Source organism: Hemitrygon akajei, chromosome 2 (genome assembly GCF_048418815.1).
Source record: "Hemitrygon akajei chromosome 2, sHemAka1.3, whole genome shotgun sequence".
Lineage (NCBI taxonomy): Eukaryota > Metazoa > Chordata > Chondrichthyes > Myliobatiformes > Dasyatidae > Hemitrygon > Hemitrygon akajei.
This window is the reverse complement of record NC_133125.1, coordinates 15,502,297-15,522,315: the sequence shown is the minus strand read 5'-3', so window position 1 is coordinate 15,522,315 and position 20,019 is coordinate 15,502,297. Positions and strand designations below refer to the sequence as shown.

The following is a 20,019-nucleotide window of genomic DNA, read 5'->3' as shown; positions in this document are numbered from 1 at the left end:
TAATTACATACTAAAACACTCAGATCCCTCTGCAAACTTTCTTCATTCAGGTAATAGGCTTTCTTTTTGTTCTTTTTTCCTGCCAAAGTGTACAATTTCACACTTACTCATATTATTTTTCATTTGAAAGTTCTTTGCACAGATATTTAACCTACGTAGATCCTTCTGAGGTCTCCTTCTGTCTTCCTTACAACTTGCTCTGTTCCTCTGGTCAGCAAATTTAGCAACTGTACCTTTGGGTCCTTTTGTTGAAGTCAGCTATACAAATTGTAACAAAAGGGAAGTCACAGTATCAAACTGCTTCTTTCATCTTCCCAGCCAGGAAAAAGACTCACTTAGCTCAGTCTACCACAAAAGCAGTAGAATCTCCTTGTTACTTGTAGAGAACACAATCCCTTGAAATGGTCACTTGTCTGGTCTATGTCATCTACCAGTAGACATAATGTTAACAGCTTTCAATTTTCAGTTCCATTGAAATCTGTTTAACTTACACTAGATGCAGAGAATTTCATTAGCAAAACCAGATTATTAATATTTTAAAAATTCAGAGAAGTTGAGATGATTCAAGTGGACAGGCAGACTTTTCTTCTGCTATTTGAGTTGGCCATTAAAATATCTATGGATAGCAGCCAACTTTCTTCTTTCACTTCCTATGTAGAGGTATTGACGGTTACTTAATATTTCATAATACGGGATGGGAGTCGATATTTAACTCAGTACTGAGTAAATTCACATCAGACCATCCACTAATACTTTAAATGGCTAAGGCATCCCTATTTCAAAAAAGCTTATTATCTGTACTTACTCAAATTGCCAGTGAGTGCAATATCTTTACCATGCTTTAAAAAGAGATAATGGCACTCAATTTGCAGAATACCATTAAATACATCCTATATCCACACACTTGTGGCTTAAATTGCTACTGGAAATTGTTATCAATCCTAAAAACATCCTTTACACTCAAGCAGAGAAATGCAAAACATTGTAGGTGTATGGATTCTAAATTACTATGAAACATCATTTTGCCACTACAATATCATCTGATTAATATAAAGACATTTAAATATTCCATATTAAAGTAAAAATTTTCAGGCCTCTTACACGGATGAGCTATTTTGAAACTTAGCAGAAATTCCAATTCTATATTAAAGCTATATTTTGATTTTCAGAGAAAAACTAAATTTGCACATTGAAATGCAGGAACTTTGCAGCAAAATTTCCTCATGATTGAACCATGCTGTGACATTTGTAAAATCCACGAATGTGCTTCCATGCACAACAGAAACTCCAAAACATATCAGGAGCAAATTGACTAAGACAAGGACAGAAACGGACATTTTATTCTGAAAGACAGTTGGTTTGAGAGTATCTGGACACCAATGTAAACTACTTGCTCAAAAAGCAGTTGTTTAAACTTATACATGTTATAGATATCAGTAAGATTAAAAGAATACAGAGAAAATTTGCAAGAATTTTGCTAGGACTTGTGTACCTGAGTTATAGGGAATGGATGAATAGGTTAGGTTTATATTCCCTGGAGTGTAGGAGAATGAAGGGAAATTTGACAGAAGTATACAAAACCACAAGGGGTTTTACCTATCCCAAGATTGATAATCCTTCCATCCATAACATAAAGATGTTATCTACATAAAGATAATGGCACTGTAGGAATTGTGAGACTACATACTGTTCGTTGTTCCTTCTCATGCCTTGTGGCGCATCAGGTAGCATTTTTGCCATTTCGATAGCCTTGAGCTATTTTTTTTCACAAAGCCAAGTTGCTAGCTCGACACAACCCAGCAAGGATGGAAAATATGCCAAGAAGCCGGTCTGATTTGAACTCGGTCACCTCGAAGTCCGGTGCTGATGCCACTACATCAATAGCTGGTTGAAGAGAGATGAAAATGGGTCTTCAACCAATTTATCATGAGGCCAAACGCTTCAAGTAAACAATTACTGGACCAGGAATCCATGTTGGTCATTGAGCTAGGGGTGATGAGCACTTGGATTTGGTGCAAATGATAATATGGATCACAAAGCTTTCAAGTTATGGAGGTGGAGGAAGGAAATCCAAAAGCACACTGAGCAAAAAAAATCAAGTGCAATCTAGGTGGTGAATCTCTGCAATTACCTGCCTCATTGGCTGTTGGAAGTTGAATCATTAGAAGTATTGAAAATGGAGATGGATAAATATTTGATAGACTGGGGAATAGATGGGTACAGAGGAAAGACACATAACAGAAGCTGAGGCCAGCACAGATCAGCCACGGCAGAGCAGACTTCAAAGGCCTGAAGTACTATTCCTGTTCCTAACATGCAGGTACAGTACTACAGTTCGATGTTAATCTTACATTTTGAAATGGATTCATGACCTTCTGGCATTTCTACATTTATTTCAAATTACAGCAATCAATGACTAAATCCCACAGTTATAGTTAATTTGTATCTGGACTGGATGGCGCCATGTGCTTGAATTGTACTGTGTATTAAAGGCACTTGACAGATAATTTACTGATTATGGAGCTTTTTCACAATCCACTATCAGGCAATCACAGCAAAATGCAAACCTATGAGATTATTTAATCTCATAATGTCAGTCACATAATACAGATACAGTGCCTATAAAAAGTATTCACCTCCATAGTAAGCTTTCATGTTTTATTGTTTTACAACATTGAATCATCGTGGATTTAATTTGGCTTTTTTGTCACCGAACAACAGAAACAGTCTTTCATGTCAAAGTGAAAACAGATCACTACAAAGAGCCAAGTTAATTACAAATATAAAACACAAAATCAGAATCAGGTTTATTATCACCGGCATGTGATGTGAAATTCGTTAACTTAGCAGCAGCAGCAGTTCAATGCAGTACATAATATGGAAGAGAAAAAACCAAAATGAAGTAATAATAAATAAATTACAGAATATATATATTAAATAGACTAAAATCATGCAAAAATACAGAAATAATATATATATTAAAAAAGTGAAGTAGTGTTCACGAGTTCAAAGTCCATTTAGGAATCAGATGGCAGAAGGGAAGGAGCTGTTCCTGAAATGCTGAGTGTGTGCCTTCAGGCTTCTGTACCTCCTACCTGATGGTAACAGTGAGAAAAGGGCATGCCCTGGGTGCTGGAGGTCTTTAATAATGGACGCTGCCTTTCTGAGACACCGCTCCTTGAAGATGTCCTAGGTACTTTATAAGCCAGTACTCAAGATGGAGCCAACTAAATTTACAACCTTCTGCAGCTTCTTTCAGTCCTGTGCAGTAGCCCCCACGCAATCAATCATTGATTGATTGATTGATTAAGTATTCCCCCCCCCCCTTAATATAACACACAAATCATCATCACTGGTGCAGCCAATTGGTTTTAGAAGTCACATAACAAGTTAAATGCAGATCTGTTTTTGGAGACCTGGATGCAGTCAAGATGTTTAAATTGATAGTAGTAAAAATACACCTGTATCTGGAAAGCTACACCATGAAGACAAAATAAAACTCCACAAAAAGGTTATTGAAAAGCACAATTCAGGAGATGGATACTAGAAAATTTCCAAGTCTCTGAATATCCCTTGGAGTACAATTAAATCATCATGAAATGGAAAGAATATGGCACATCTGTAAATCTGCCTAGAACAGGCCATCCTCAAAAACCAAGTGATAGGCATCAAGGGGATTAGTGAGGGAGGCCACCAAGAGAATTATGACAAATCTGGAGAAGTTACATGCTTCAGTGGCTGAGATGGGAGAGACTGCACATACAATTGTTGCCCAAAAGCTTCACTAGTCACAGCTTTATGGGAAGTTGCAAAGAGAAGGCCATTGTTGAAAAAATCTCTCATGAAATCTCAGCTAGACTTTCCCAGAAGGCATGTGGGAGACTCTGAAGGAAGAAGGTTCTACGATCTGATGAAACCAAAATTGAGTTTTTTGGCCATCAGACTAAACGCTATGTTTGGTGTAAGCCAAACACCACACATCACCTAAAACACACCATCCCTTACCATGAAGCATAGTGGAGGCTGCATCATGCTGTGGGATGCTTCACTGCCACAGTCCCTAAAAGGCTTGTGAAGGCAGTGGGTAAAATGAAAGCAACAAAATACAGGGAAAACCTGGAGGAAGACCTGATGCAGTCTGCAAGAGAACAGTGATTTGGGAGATTAGTTTTCCAAGCATAAGGCCAAGATTAGAACCCAAGCATAAAGCCAAAGCTACACAGGTCCTGGAGTGGCCAAGTCAAAATCCAGACCTCAATCCAATTGAGAAACTGTGGCTGGACTTGAAATGGGCTGTTCACTCGTGATCACCAGGCAATGTGACGGAGATTGAGCACGATGTTCTGCAACCACTAGAGACCGATGTGCATGAAAATTCCAAGAGATCAGCAGTTTCTGAGATACTCAAACTACCTTACATGACACCAACAATCCACAAAGTCACTTAGATCACATTTCTTCCCCATTCTGATGTTTGGCCTGAACAAAATTGAACCTCTTGACCACGTCTGCATGATTTTATGCATTGATTTACTGCCACATGATTGGCTGATTAAATATCTGATTAGATATTGGCTGACCAACATAGCTTACCTACTACTCACTAACCCTAGCCCTAACAGAATGTCTTTGGAACGCGAGAGAAAAACCCACACAGTCATGGGGAGAGCAGACAAGCTCCTTACAGACATTGGCGGGAATCGAAAACCCTCGTCGGGGATCACTGGACCTGTAAAGCAAATGTGCTAACCACTTATCACCATTTCACCATTATCCAATCCTGTAGTGAATCCTCCCTTACGGGGTGTCTCGGAAAGAAAGGAGTAGAAAGGAGTTCATTATCATCTTTACATGGTCAACTAATTTTAGGGTAAATTGAAATCACCCACGCTTATTATTCAGTTTATTTTACATATTACTTAAATTTGTTTGCATATGTTTTAGTCATCTCCCTCCAACAATACAGCTCCACTACAATGTGTTTTATACCATTATAAATTTATACCATCTGTGTGTAATCAATTTTTGTCTTTGGAAGTGTGACTGTGTTTTAATGCCAGTAACTTTAATAATCAAAATTGGTATACTTCTCCTGCAACTCAAAATAAAGATTTGCTTTTATATATGGGTTCACTCATAGTCTTTCCAGGATATCCCAAAGTAGTTTAGTAGTACTTTATTTGAAAAGGTATCAGCTAATCTTCCAACAGCAACAGTGTTACCAGCCAGACAAATGTTTTTACAGCTGAGCCTATAAATATCTCCTTGGTTCCTTAGCTTCTGGTTAAGATGGCACTGCCGAATGTGTGTGACAGTGCACTGGTAGTTCAAATTGCAAGAAATTCAACTAAAAACATTTTTCTGAGGTAAATTGTGTTAAATTATTGCTGTAAACAGTGAGGGGTTGAACGACGGCAAGATGAGTTCAGATGATGATGCAAATAGAGTAAGCCATTCGGAGAGGAGTTCTGATGCCTGTCCAACTGGCCCAGGTGCGAGGTTGGATCACTCCGAGCACTGAGAGGAGGAGTCAAGGCTGGGGCAGAGGAGTGCTGATGCACACACAACTGGCCCAGGGGCGAGGTTGGATCACTCTGGGCACCAAGCTGATCTGAAGAGCTTCAGAGCGGCTTCAGGCAAGGAGGGGAAATCTGAGCCCAGAGTAAGTCGCTGGGCACCATAGTGTAGGCCCCGAGCCCTTCACAGCAGCTGGGTCCTAGTGTAAGACATAATCCGCTACTTAGACAATTTAAACGCTAGACCAGATTGGAGATGAAAACTGTCTTCGCTTGCTCTCCGCAATGTTCACTCCTCCCTCCCTCCTGGGCACCAGAACCTTTTGCTGTAGTAGTTCCCAGGTACAATACAAGGTATGATCCATTGTTTGGTTAATTTAAATGCCAGCCTAGATGGACTGAAAAGATAGGGTGTCAGGATGCAAAGCTAGAGCCAATTTTGCTCACTCTCCACGATGGTCACTCCTTTCTCCATGGCACCAAGGCTATGAGGACTGCCCCAGCTGCTGTGCTCCATGCCCGCAAATATGATCAACTGTTAAGCGAGGCTTTGGGCCTACTCCAGGCTGTTCCTGGGTTTGGATCAGAGGTCTCAATTTGGTTCAGAATGTTGTTGCTCACTTCAATTGTTTGCATGATTTGTGCTTCCCCCCCTTCTCATACGCATTGGGTGTTGGTCTTCTATTTGTTTTTTTTAATTGGGTTCATTCGTGTTTCTTGCATTGTGGCTACCTGTAAGCAAACAAATCTCAAGGTTGTATAATTTATACATTCTTTGATAATAAATGTATATTGAATCTTTGAGTAACATTTAAACTCTTTGCAACATCTTTTATGTCTACCTGAGAGTTCAGACAGGTCTTCCTAGAGAGAGTGTGTCCCACCCCAGAACAGTCTTTGTCTCTGAAATGGGGCTTGAACACAGAAACTTTTGACTCTGATGAAGAGTGAAACCAACTGATCCACATCTAACATGCCTATCTACGTTTGTCCAAATATTCTTTTGAGTTACTTGATGGCTTGGACAAGTTCAACTGACATGGTACACAGCTTGGTTGTGTAGACACTTAGCTTTCTCATGCTTTTGACATTTTAGTCCTTTCCTTGAGCGCCTGTAGGAAGTATGTTCACACATCCCTACTAAACATACTTTGCTAATGGAGACTGTGCATTCTCCCATGTACCTGAGGGAATAACTAATCTATTCTGGAACTAAATACATATGTGTTGAAGCATCATTAAGAATGGCGAAGCAGATGGTGGAATATTTTGTATAAGTACATTTTCTGTTTCTAAAATCCTGGTGTCCTGATTTAAATCATGCTGTTTAATACACAACTGAGGTCACATCACAGAGGATGCATTTAGTCATCCATCTACTACAGGACCAGGAGTCATATTTAATCATTAACAAGGGAAAATTCTTCCATTCTGAACTCACTGTACACTCAGTGGCCACTTTATTAGGTACACATGTACACCTGCTTGTTAATGCTAATATCTAAACAACCAATTATGTGACAGCAAGTCAATGCATAAGAGCATGCAGACATGGTCAAGAGGTGCAGTTATTGTTCTGACCGAGCATCAGAATAGGGAAGTTATGTGAACTAAGTGGGGAAGAAATTGATCAGTAGTGTCTGTCCACATTTGAAAACCACTTGTGACATTATTAAACTAAAATGGATGTAAATATACAGCAGAAGTTCCCAACCATTTTTATACCATGGACTGATATCATTAAAGAAGGGGTCCATGGATTCCATGTTGGGAACCTCCAATATGGAGCAACAAACACAAAATGCTGGACACTCAGCAAGTCAGGCAGCATCTAAGCAAGGGAATAAACAGTTGACATTTTGGGACAAGACTCTTTATCAGAACTGGAAAGGAAGGAGGGAGAAGCAAGAATAAGATGGAGGGAGGGGAAGAAGTACAAACTTGCAGGTAACAGGTAAAACTAGGTGAGAGGGAAGGTGGGTGGATGAGGGAGGGAGAGATGAAATGAGAAGCTGGGGGGGTGATAGGTGGATGAGTTAAGGAAGGAATCTAAAAGGAGAGGAGAGTGGACCATGGAGAGAAAGGGAAAGGGGCAACTATAAACATAGATATAAATATATGTTCTGCATAGTTAATGACTTATTGCTAATATGAAACTTAAATGGAGTAAAGAAAGTGTGGGGAAAGGTATTTTATTTTCCAATTTCCATTTTAAAAGTGGTAAAGTATTGGAATACGTGATTGATTAAGGCAGCAGGGAAAGAGGGAGACACCATTATATTGTGCAAACACACAATATGCTGGAGGAACTCAGCAAGTCAGACAGAATCAGGACTGGATGAAGTGTCTCAGCCTAAAACGTTGATGGTTTATTCCCCACCATGGATACTGCCTGACTTGCTGAGTTCTTCCAGCATTTTACGCGTGTTGTTCAAGATTTCCAGCATCTGCAGAATCTCTCTGATTACTGTATTGTTCTTGGCTCTTTGCTGAGGAGATTGGTTGTTCAAGGTCCACACTGCTCATCATCATAGCTTGTCACACCAGACAGCCAGCCACTCTAGTGTTGTTTGGTTGATGTTGAGCAGATCAGCGTCAGCTACATCAGGTGAGAATGGGCAGTCGCGCAGAACGCGTTCAATGTTCTGCAGCCTTTCGCCACACTCACAGGATTCGCTGGTCTTTAAACCCCACTTCACCATATTGTCTCCTGTCCTACCCACTCCCACTCTCGCTCTGTTGAGAGTGCACCACTTCCGTCTGGCAACATTTCTGTGGAGTCTTGCACTGTATTGTTTGGTGGGGTTCTGGCTTCTGCTTGTTGCCAGAGGTCAATCCTGTATGTTTGGGGGGATGTTCTGTGTGGTAGTTCCTCCACTGTAGCAAAGCTTTTTCTTGATCTTAGGTGGTTGGAAACTGGCACATGATGATGTAGTGGGAGCCGTGGATCCGAGTTCTGTTTATCTTTTTCAATTTTTGTTGTAGAGTGGCTTCAAATCTCTGGGGGAGCAATGCCTGCAAATCTGTAAATGATGTTAGTGGGTGTGGGGCACAGTGTGCCTGTGATTATATGGCAGGCTTCGTTAAGCAACGTGTCTATTTTCTTTGCATGGGCTGATCTGCCCCACACAGGTGCACAGTGTTCTGCTGGCGCACAGCAGAGTGCTAGGGCAGTTGATCTAAGTGTGAGCATTAGCTCCCCATTTTGCGCCTGCTAATTTTTTTTTCAAGAGAGAACTGCGAGAGCCAACTTTCCCTCGGAGTTTTTATAAGTGGGTGGAAGATGAGAGCGTCCTATCCAGTGTCACACCCAGGTAAATTGGAGTTGGATGGTGCTCGGTCTTCTTCCCACACCAGAAGACCTTGAGTTTCTGAGATGCTTCTCAATTCCTCAGGTGGAAAGCACACACTTGAGTTTTTGATGGATTTGGGTATAGAGACTATTTTTCATAATACTGCTTCATTGCTTCAAGGACTGCTGTAAGTTGTACTTCAATTTCTTGGAAGGAGTTAGCTTGTGTGGCTATGTGGTCACCTGCATAGATAAACCTACATGTGTTAAGAAAGCTTGTTTGGTTGTTTGTGTAAACATTAAACAGTAGAGGTGCCAGGACTGATCCCTGTGGTAGTCCGTTGTTTTGTAGATGCCACCTACTCTTAATTCCATTCATTTCTACATAAAATCTGCGATTTTCTAGGAGGCTTCTTATTACTTTGACTGTGCTTTCATTCTTTAACATTTTAGATAACTTCAGTAGAAGGCCTCTGTTATTCACAGTGTTGTATGCTGCTGTTAAGTCAACAAATACTGCCCCTGTAATTTGTCCACATTGCTGCGAGTAACCAGCCTACATTGCTGGATAGCACCAATGCAAATGCAAATAACATTTAAAACTCTTGAGTTCCTCCATCATTTGATGTGTGTTGCTCTGGATTTCCAGCATCTGCTGAAACTCTTTTATTTAAAACCCCAAGTAAATTCTAAAAAGTGCTTGAATTCAAGAATGGAACAATGAAGGCATAACAATTGCAGTAGATTAGCTTTATTTGTCACATGTGCATTGAAACGTACAGTGGAATGCATTGTTTGCATCAATGAACAACACAGTCAGAGGATGTGTTGGATCAACTCACGTGTCAGTCAGCTGCCAGCACAGTATGTCCACAATTTACAAAGTCTAACCCATACGTCTTTGGGGAAACTGGTTTGAGATGCAATCAATGCATATTAGTACACCTCAGTATCACCCAGGATATGCTCTCCTCTCTTGCTCCCATCAAGGAGAAGCCTGAAGATATACACTCAACAGTTTATGAACACTACCTCAGTATTTTTCCTCTTCCTTTCTGCACTATTTATTAAATTCTCCTTTTTGTATATACTTATTTATTGAGATACAGCACTTGTCATTGTAATTGATAGTTTTTATTATCTATTGCAATGTAGTGAAATTTCAAGACATACAGTACTGTGCAAAAGCCTAAGGCTCTTATCTATAGCTAGGGTGCCTAAGACCTTTACACAGTACTATAGGAATTTTGTGTACTGCACGGCTCCGCTTCTGCAAAATTTTTTTGAAAATTAATTTCATGACATAAGCGAGTGATGATAAACCTGATTCTGATACGGCTCTCTATTGTGGACTGAGAGTGTAAAGAGAGCAGGGAGAGGAGAATCATGGTTGAGCAATGGTGAAGGGAGAGGGGAGGGAGCAGGAAGCACCAGAGAGTCATTCTGAATTGATCAATAAATCAATCATTTGGAATCAAATGACCTTGCCTGGTGTCTCAGGGCTGGGTGTGTCTGCACCCTCGCCACTCCCTGCCCTGGCACTCCATCTCTACCAACTCTTCCATAACCCTCTCCCGGCGCTCCACCTTTGCCAATCCCAGCATCCTTTGCGCCCGCCAGATTTACAAACTCACTCTCCATTCCACATTGACAAATATAGTACTGTACAAAAGTCTGAGGCTATATATATATGTGCCCAACACTTTTGCACAGTACTGCATGCCAGTGATATTTCATCTGAATAGTTCTTAGCGCTACTAAGGCACACTCCATAAACCAAAAACTCTCAAACAAGATATAGCGAGCGCTTGCCAATGTCTACAGGCAGAAAAGTATCTTGCTTTTCCAAAACTGCAAGGCAAAATGTTTAGCCAGGAAATACTTTTCAAATAATCATAAAGATCCTGACCATCTGGGCTGATAATACAGAATCTGAGGCCACAAACCAGGCACGCCCAGGATCCGCTTCAGTTTGCGTATAAGGAGAAGGTGGGAGTGGAGGATGCTATCACGTATTTGCTGCACAAATCACTCTCTCACCTAGATGGGGTCAGTTGTGCTGTGAGGATTACATTCCTTGACTTCTCTAGTGCCTTTAACACCATCCAGCCCAAGATCTTAAAGCACAAACTAATGGAGATGGGAGTAGACTCTCACATGGTGGATTGGATAGTGGACTACTTGACAGATAGACCTCAGTATGTGCGGTTGGGAGACTGTAGGTCTGACACAGTGGTCAGCAGCACAGGAGCGCCACAGGGAACCGTACTCTCTCCGGTCCTGTTCACCCTGTACACATCTGACTTCCAATATAACTCGGAGTCCTGCCATGTGCAGAAGTTCGCTGATGACACGGCCATAGTGGGGTGTGTCAGGAATGGACAGGAGGAGGAGTATAGGAAACTGATACAGGACTTTGTGATATGGTGCAACTCAAACTACCTGCGTCTCAATGTCACCAAGACCAAGGAGATGGTGGTGGACTTTAGGAGATCTAGGCCTCATATGGAGCCAGTGATCATTAATGGAGAATGTGTGGAGCAGGTTAAGACCTACAAGTATCTGGGAGTACAGTTGGACGAGAAGCTAGACTGGACTGCCAACACAGATGCCTTGTGCAGGAAGGCACAGAGTCGACTGTACTTCCTTAGAAGGTTGGCGTCATTCAATGTCTGCAGTAAGATGCTGAAGATGTTCTATAGGTCAGTTGTTGAGAGCGCCCTCTTCTTTGTGGTGGCGTGTTGGGGAGGAAGCATTAAGAAGAAGGACGCCTCACGTCTTAATAAGCTGATAAGGAAGGCGGGCTCTGTCGTGGGCAAAGTACTGGAGAGTTTAACATCGGTAGCTGAGCGAAGGGCGCTGAGTAGGCTACGGTCAATTATGGAAAACCCTGAACATCCTCTACATAGCACCATCCAGAGACAGAGAAGCAGTTTCAGCGACAGGTTACTGTCGATGCAATGCTCCTCAGACAGGATGAAGAGGTCAATACTCCCCAATGCCATTAGGCTTTACAATTCAACTGCCAGGACTTAAGAACTTTTTAAAAGCTATTATTAATGCTTTTTGAGTTAGTGATTTAGATGCATATTATATTATCATATTATTACTGAGTTAAGTATTGTATGTAATGAGTTTTTGCTACAACAAGTGTATGGGACATTGGAAAAAAATGTTGAATTTCCCCATGGGGATGAATAAAGTATCTATCTATCTATCTATCTATGCTCTCTTCTCATTACTACCTCAGGGAGGAGGTACAGAGACTGAAGACCCACACTCAAACTTTTCAGAACAGCTTCTTCCCTTCTGTCATCCAATTTCTGAAAGGTCCATGAACACTACTTGGTTCTCCTTTTTTGCACTGTTTACTTTTGGTAATTTTGATGCCTTGCACTGCACTGCTGCCACAAAACAGCAAGTTTCATGGCCGACATTCCTCCTAATTGTTTTTTTTTTAAACAGCTGCACTGCTCAGATAATTTTTGCACGGCTTGATAACTGCCTGGCACTTGAATAAAATGTTATGCAAAAGAAAATTCCAGCTGCACGACAACAAAGACTATGTACCGCACTGCCACACACCCACACAGTTTAGAGCGAACGATGTCAGTGACGATGAAGCCAATTAGAATTTTTCACACTCAATCTTAACATTAACGCCCATCCATCAATTCCACCCCCCCCCCGTCTCCCTTTCACACCAGCCTCTCCTCAACCCCCAAAACTCAAAGGCACCCACACCTCCCCATCCCCTGCGCAACACACACAAAATGCTGGAAATCAGTAGGCTAGGCTATGGAAAAGATTAAACAGACGATAATTTGGGCCAAGCCCCTTCTTCGGGACTGGAAAGCAAGGGGAAAAGGTAGTGTAAGAAGGTGGGGGGGGGGCAGTACAAAGTGAAACCGGGGAGGGGGGAAGAAGTAAAGAGCTGGGAAGTTGATTGGTGAAAGAGATAAAGGGCCGTATGCTGTCTGGTCTGTTGAGTTCCTCCAGCACTTTGTGTGTGTTGCTTTGGATTTCCAGCATCTGCAGATTCTCCCATATTTGTTACTGCGCGACAACTAAGACAAAGTGCACACAGGTTAGAGAGACACGTCGGTGATATTGAACATGATTAAAATTTGTTTTTCACGCTTCAACATTAACTCCCCTCCACCGCTCCCAACTCTCCCCTTCACTCCCTCACCACACAACTCCCCACTTCAATCCCCAAAACACAACACCCCGGCCTCCCCTCCACCCCTACACCACTCTTGCCCCTTGACAGCTCTAACCTCACTCTGACAAGGTCCGTCACCCAACAGTTGTAACCAACTTTGTAGCATTTTATCCCACTACGTATCCCGGGACGACACTCACCACTCTGCCCGTGCGGCTCCATCGGCCGTGGCCTTCGCTCTGCGACTCGGATCAGTCGCCGGGCTCTCCGCTGAGCGGCTCGGCACCTCGGGATAGCCGCTCCAGCTGAGGGACGGGAGGCAGTGAGCGGCACACACGCACCGCAATGTATTACATTTTCCACACGCCTGATGAAATGTGCAAATATTCTCAAAGATAATTTTTTAAATCACCAAAACCCTCCTATTTACACAATCAGCTCCTTCCAAACGGCACCACTTCACGGAAGTCCATGAACCATCATCTTCACTCATCTGTTTCTCTTTGTGCTCGGAAATTGACCGGTAAGGCTCAGTGGGTCGATCGCCGAGCTGCGCGATCTTGGCCAGCCCACCTCTTTCTGCCTAACATTGGATCGGGGAGTGAGACAAGTTCAAGGAGAGTTCTGTTTCTATCGACCCATGCGATCTTGGCCAGCCCACCTCTTTCTGCCTAACATTGGATCGGGGAGTGAGACAAGTTCAAGGAGAGTTCTGTTTCTATCGACCCATGCGATCTTGGCCAGCCCACCTCTTTCTGCCTAACATTCGATCGGGGAGTGAGACAAGTTCATGGTCAGTTCTGTTTCTATCGACCCATGCGATCTTGGCCAGCCCACCTCTTTCTGCCTAACATTCGATCGGGGAGTGGAACAAGTTCAAGGTCAGTCCTGTTTCTAGGAATGCCCCGAGAAAACGAGAGGGTGAGGCAGTGAGTGATTTCTTTTCATCTATTACAAACACAAAGTACACTGCAGATGCTGGGGTCAAAGTAATATGTATTCTTTTCATTTATTGCCTGCGCCTCTGCTGCTGATGGAAAAATATCGTAAGAACATTTTCCCCATTAATAATAATAAGTACTTTATTGATCCCGAATGGGAAATTATTTCGTTACAGCAGCAACATTTAAAAACACATTTGGCTGTGTGCAGACTTAACTAATAATAAAGTGCAGAATAATAATATACACAACAATAATTTACTATTGTGCAATAATAATGTACAGAATAATAAAACAAAGACTATTGTACTATGATGTGTGCTTTCCTGTTGTCTGTGTATTGCATTTAGTAGGAACGATTTTCTGTAAGATCGTTGTGACAGCGGAGCTGAATGAGTCGGTTCGAAAGAGTGCTCCACTGCTTATTCAGTGGGTCATGGAGAGGATATGCCTGATTGTCCAACAGTTTGTTTTGTGACCCCCCTCTCCGCCACTATCTCAAAAGAGTCCGGGTTGTAGCCAAGGACGGATCCAGTCTTCCTGCATCACCAGCGCCGATGCTGCTCCCCCGACATAAAGCAGCAAAGAATGAGGTTTATTATCACCGGCATGTGGAGTGAAATTTGTTAACTTAGCAGCAGCAGTTCAACGCAATACATAATATAGAAATATTTAGGAATCGGATGGCAGAGGGGAAGAAGTTGTTCCTGAATCGCTGAGTGTGTGCCTTCAGGCTTCCGTACCTCCTACCTGATGGTAACAGTGAGAAAAGGGCATGCCCTGGGTGCTGGAGGTCCTTAATAATGGACGCTGCCTTTCTGAGACACTGCTCTTTGAACATGTCCTGGGTACTTTGTAGGCTAGTACCCAAGATGGAGCCGACTAAATTTACAACCCTCTGCAGCTTCTTTTGGTCCTGTGCAGTAGACCCCCCCCCCCCCATAGCAGCCTGTCAGAATGCTCTCCATGGCACATCTATAGAGTTTTTGAGTGTATTTGTTGACATACCAAATCTCTTCAAACTCCTAATGAAGTATTGTATACTTGCTGTCTTACCTTCTTTATAACTGCATTGATACTTTGGGACTAGATTAGGCTCTCAGAGATCTTGACACCCAGGAACTTGAAACTGCTCACTCTCTCAATTCTGATCCCTCTATGAGGATTGGTATGTGCTCCTTTGTCTTATCCTTCCTAAAGTTCACAATCAACTTTTTCATCTTACTGACGTTGAGTGCCATGTTGTTGCTGCGGCACCACTCCACTAGTTGGCATATCTCACTCCTGTACGTCCTCTTGTCATCACCTGAGATTCTACCAACAATGGCTGTATCGTCAGCAAATTTATGGATGGCATTTGAGCTATGCCTAGCCACACAGTCATGGGTATAGAGAGAGTAGAACAGTGGGCTAAGCACACATCCTTTAGTTGCACTCACTACAACAGACTGGTAAAAGATCTCCAACATCCTGGTGCACACATTGAAAATAGAAAATAGAGTCTGCTCATCCCCTTCTTGCAAACAGCCTTGCTGTTGGTTTCCCAGTCGTCTGTTGTCGAGGTGAACACCCAAGTATTTGTACTCCTCCACCACCACAACTTCTTCTCCCAGAATGTATACAGACTATTCACAGTCAACATCTGAAAATTTTTTATTAAGTCTTCTGCAACCAAGATTTAATTGGATACAGGACCAGGAGGTGATGGTGGATTATGAGGGGAGTCGGGGCTGCAAGAGTTCAGTCTTGTGCTGTACTGTATGCAACTGTTGGTGCAATGTCTTGTACTTTGGCTCCGGAGGAATGCTGTTTCATTTGGCTGTATTCATGCATGGTTGAGTGATCATTAAACTTGAACTTGAACAACAAGAGGTTATGTAATAGTGTAGTTAGATGTAAATTTACCAACAACTCTCAATGTTGAGACTGACCCTGCTCTCACTTTAAAATAATGATGCTTGTTTTACCCCCAGACCTCACCCTCAATGTGACTCAGCAATACAAGAAGCTGTTCAGCAGCTAATTCTAACAAGATGTTGAGGGGGGTAAGTTCAAAGAAGATGGGAGAGGCAAATATTTTTACACAGAGAGCGGTTGGTGCCTGAGGGAGCTGGTAGAGGCTCTATGGATTTTTAATAGGCTTTTAGGTTAGAACATGAATGTGAGGGAAATGGAAGGATATGGACATTATATAGGTAGAAGGAATTAGTTTAGTTGGCCATTTAATTACTTATTTAATTTGTTTTGCACAACATTGTGGGGTGAAGAGTTTGTCCCTGTGCTGTACTGTTCTGTGTTCTATGTTCTACCACCAAAATGCCTTGTTCGCTATGATTAACCACACTTCTGTGTTTGTACATTAAGCTGAAACTGGTTCACACATGAATTTTGCATGGGGTGTAGGTGTTACTGGTAAGGCCAACATTTAATGTCAGTTGCTGTTCCCCTGAAGAAAATGTTGGTAAAGTGCCTTTTGAACTATTGCAAGCCTTGAACTGAACTACTCCCACACTGTAACCAGTAACCGTGAAGAATTGCCAATATATTTTCAAGTCAGGATGTTCTGTGACTTTGAGGGTAAACTGCAGCTGTTGGTGTTTCCTTGTGCATAATGCCTTTGTCTATTTACAAAATAGATTTTAGAGGAATGTGTAAGAAATACTTTGGTGGGTTATTGTAATATATTGTTAACTGGTGATTGTAGGAATTAAATAAACACAAAAAATTATGCAGATGCTGGAAATCCAGAGTAACCAACACAAAATGCTGGAGGAACTTAGCAAGTCAGGCAGCATCAAAGGAAAATAATAAAGTTTTAGGATAAGACCCTTCATCAAGACTGGGAAGGAAGGTGGAAGAAGCCAGAATAAGGAGGTGGGGGGGGAGGGGAAGAAGTGTTGTAGGTGAGACCAAGTGAGGAGGAAGGTAGGTTGGTGAGGAAAGGGGATAATGAAGTGAGAAGTTGGGAAGTGATAGGTAGAAAAGGTAAAGGGATAGGGATGAGGAAGAAGGAATCTGATTGGAGAGGAGAGTGGAGCATGGGAGAAAAGGAAGGAGAAGGGGCAACAGAGGGAGGTGATAGGCAGGTGAGGAGAAGGAAAGGGGTGGAGGGGAGCCAGAGGGAGGGGATAAATGCTCCTCCAGGTGGATAGACTGCCAATCAAAGAAACTGCTTTACCTAACCTGATGTTAAACACCTTGAATGTTGTTAGGATTGTACTCTGCCAGGCTAAGGAACAGTACTTTATCACATTCCTGCCTTTTCCCTTGTAGATATGGAAGGGTACTGGGGAACCTGGAGGTGAATCCCTGACTTCCAAATACTTAACCTTTGGCTTGCTTGTAGTCACAGAATTATGTGGCTGGTCAAATTGAATTAATGGTCAATGGTGAGTATCTGGATACTGATTGTGTGAAGAATGCTGATGATAATGCCAAGAATGTAAAAGGCAAGGGGTGGCTGACACTTGTGTTGTGTAAACATGACTGAGCACTCACAAGAGAAAATCTGCAGATGCTGGAAGTCCAAGCAACGCACTCAAAATTTTGGAAGAACTCAGCAGGCCAGGCAACATCTATGGGAAAGAGTAAACAATTGACATTTCAGGCCAAGACCCTTCATGAAGACTGGAAACTCTGGACTACTTCTCGTCTTTTTTCCAGTCCTGGTGAAGGACCTTGGCCCAAAATGTCAACTGTTTACTCTTTTCCACAGATGCTGCCTCTGCTGCTGAGTTTCTCCAGTATTTTGTGTGTGTTGACTGGGCACTCACTGGCTATACTGGAGAAAGTGATGGAAAGTTGGCTTGAACTTCTGCAGTCCATGGTCTGAATGTTGTTCTGATGTTTCTGCATGTAGACAGGCACACACTGATTAATTACAATGGAACTGTATACAGAACAATTTTCATCAAACATGCCATGGTTAGATTCCATGATGGATAAAACCAACTGAAAATAGTTGTGTTTTGGATGGTGTCTTGAGGCAAGTACTAGAGCTGAAATAATTGGATATTATCAATTACACTCGTCAATTTTATTCCTGAATCATGTTGACTTGAGAACCTAAATAGATATGGACTTTTAGGATAGCGGTGAATACTGGTACCTATGGTTGAGGTGTCTGATGTGGTGTTGGCCAAGCTTGGCAATTAGCTTAAACACGTTGCATCTTCAGTCGTGTCATGGTCCCAGCTGGCATTCCCCACCTTTTCCCTTTCCTCCCTAATTAGTCCTTAATCCCCACACTTGATTCCCAATCTTTCCCAATTCCTCTCGATCACCAGCACCTGGTTTCCATTAACCACCGGAGGATAAGACCCCAACAGTTCCGGTCAGCCCTTGCCAGATTGTTGGTCGACTCTCAGAAAGAGAGGAACCTAGCTCCAAGTCTTCAACCCCGGATCTCTTTGTGAATCAAGCCTCCCTAGTTCTGACTCAGCCTGGTCTCGATTCTACGCTCGCTACAGAGATTCTGCCTCCTGATCCTGCCTCCGTGTCAGAGTCCTGCACTTGGGTTCGTTCTTCCTGCCACGTTCGCGTAACAAGTCGAGGTGAAATCCCAGTGCGCAGTTGTTGGTGTTTCTCTTTCCTTGGTCTCAGTTCACTTTCCTCAGTCCTGATTGGCTACCCCTTCAACTGACCTTTGATTCTATTGGCTCACGTTTCTTTGGCTCTTAGGTCTTTGTCAATGATGTCTATTTGTATATTTTTTGTTTCCAGAGTTACCAGAAGAGAACCATGCTTCTAAAAATTCTCGTGCCTGTTTTGTACTTCCCTGCGCTTGAATGTCTGTGGTGTCCTAGTTAAAGTGGTGTCCTTCTCGGTCTTCAAATACCGAGAGCAGCAACAGTAGATCATGTCTTTGTATTGTCAGTTTGTGTTCTTGTAAAAGAGTTGTGAGATTTCATCCTGTCTGGGTTGCATAGTTCTTCATGCAGTCTCCACAGGTGATCCTGTACTCCACATTGGTTTTGTTGGTTATCTTTATTGGTAGCTTGGTTCTTGAAACAAGCTTCCTTAAAGTCGCCATTGGTTTATGAGTGATTGCAATGCCAAGGAACTCGAGCAGTCGAGCTGTCATTTCTGAGATATTCTTGAGGGCAAGACTGTACTCAAAGTGCGACCTTCCCCCTTCTCTGTTAAAATGAAAGCTAATTTATAGATTGTAATTAACAAAAGACAATGCTGCAAATTAAATTTAAAACATTTCCATAACGTAAAAAAGTTTTAAAATAAAACTATCAACCCCCAAAGATTGTAATGAAACCTGGATTTGATTTCTTTCAATCTGATGTGCTTTACACTGTAATAATATATATTCAACTGTTTCATAATGATGATAAAATCTTCATACAAGATATAAGGGATTGTTAAGCACAGTATGCCCATGTCTAAGTAATGTCAAAGTAATTCCTTTCCTGACAAAGGGTCTCGGCCCGAAACATCGACAGCGCTTCTTCCTATAGATGCTGCCTGGCCTTCTGCAGTTTCACCAGCATTTTGTGTGTGTCGCTTGAATTTCCAACATCTGCAGATTTCCTCATGTAATTCCTTTCCTTCTTGTTTTACCCCATTCTCCTATAAGCCCGAAGGTTTTATGTATTCTGTAAAGATGTCTCTCCTTGTACTAATCTAGTATGTTAACATCAACTACAACTTCTGTAATTTGTTATGAGTGATGAACAGACCTGATGGACAATGGAGTGTAGAGTTAACCATTCCCCCCCCCCCCCCCCGAGAACTACAAACTATTGCTGTTGTTATGCTGCTAATGAGAGAGAGAGAGAGAGAGAGAGATAAAGCCCAGGCAAGAACATCTGCTACAGATAAGAGAGGGGAGAGAGACTGTTGATTTACTGTATTATGACTCTTCCTGGATTATTTACTTTCCACTACAAGGACTGTACTTTGCTCATTAACATTCCTCAGGAGACAGCAGGAGTGGCCTGATTTGAATGGACACCTTCATTCAGAGTTGATGGATAGCTGAGACCCCGTGAGTGGGGATAAAAAGACAGGTCTGGAGAGACACCCTTCAGACACACACCAGTGGACAGTGACTGAGTGTTGGGAACCCACAGAAAGGTGGGGGCTTTGGAGACT

General features: G+C 42.3%; 1 protein-coding gene across 1 annotated transcript in view; it reads right to left on the bottom strand.

Moving 5' to 3' along the window:
• Window positions 1-13,534, bottom strand: part of LOC140739402 (leucyl-cystinyl aminopeptidase-like) — a 113,905-nt gene extending 100,371 nt beyond the window's left edge. The window contains exon 1 of the mRNA XM_073067674.1: window positions 13,174-13,534. Within this exon, the coding sequence (XP_072923775.1) occupies window positions 13,174-13,195 (22 nt within the window). The 5' untranslated portion in view covers window positions 13,196-13,534. The remainder of the gene's footprint in view (window positions 1-13,173) is intronic.
• Window positions 13,535-20,019: the final 6,485 nt, after the last annotated feature.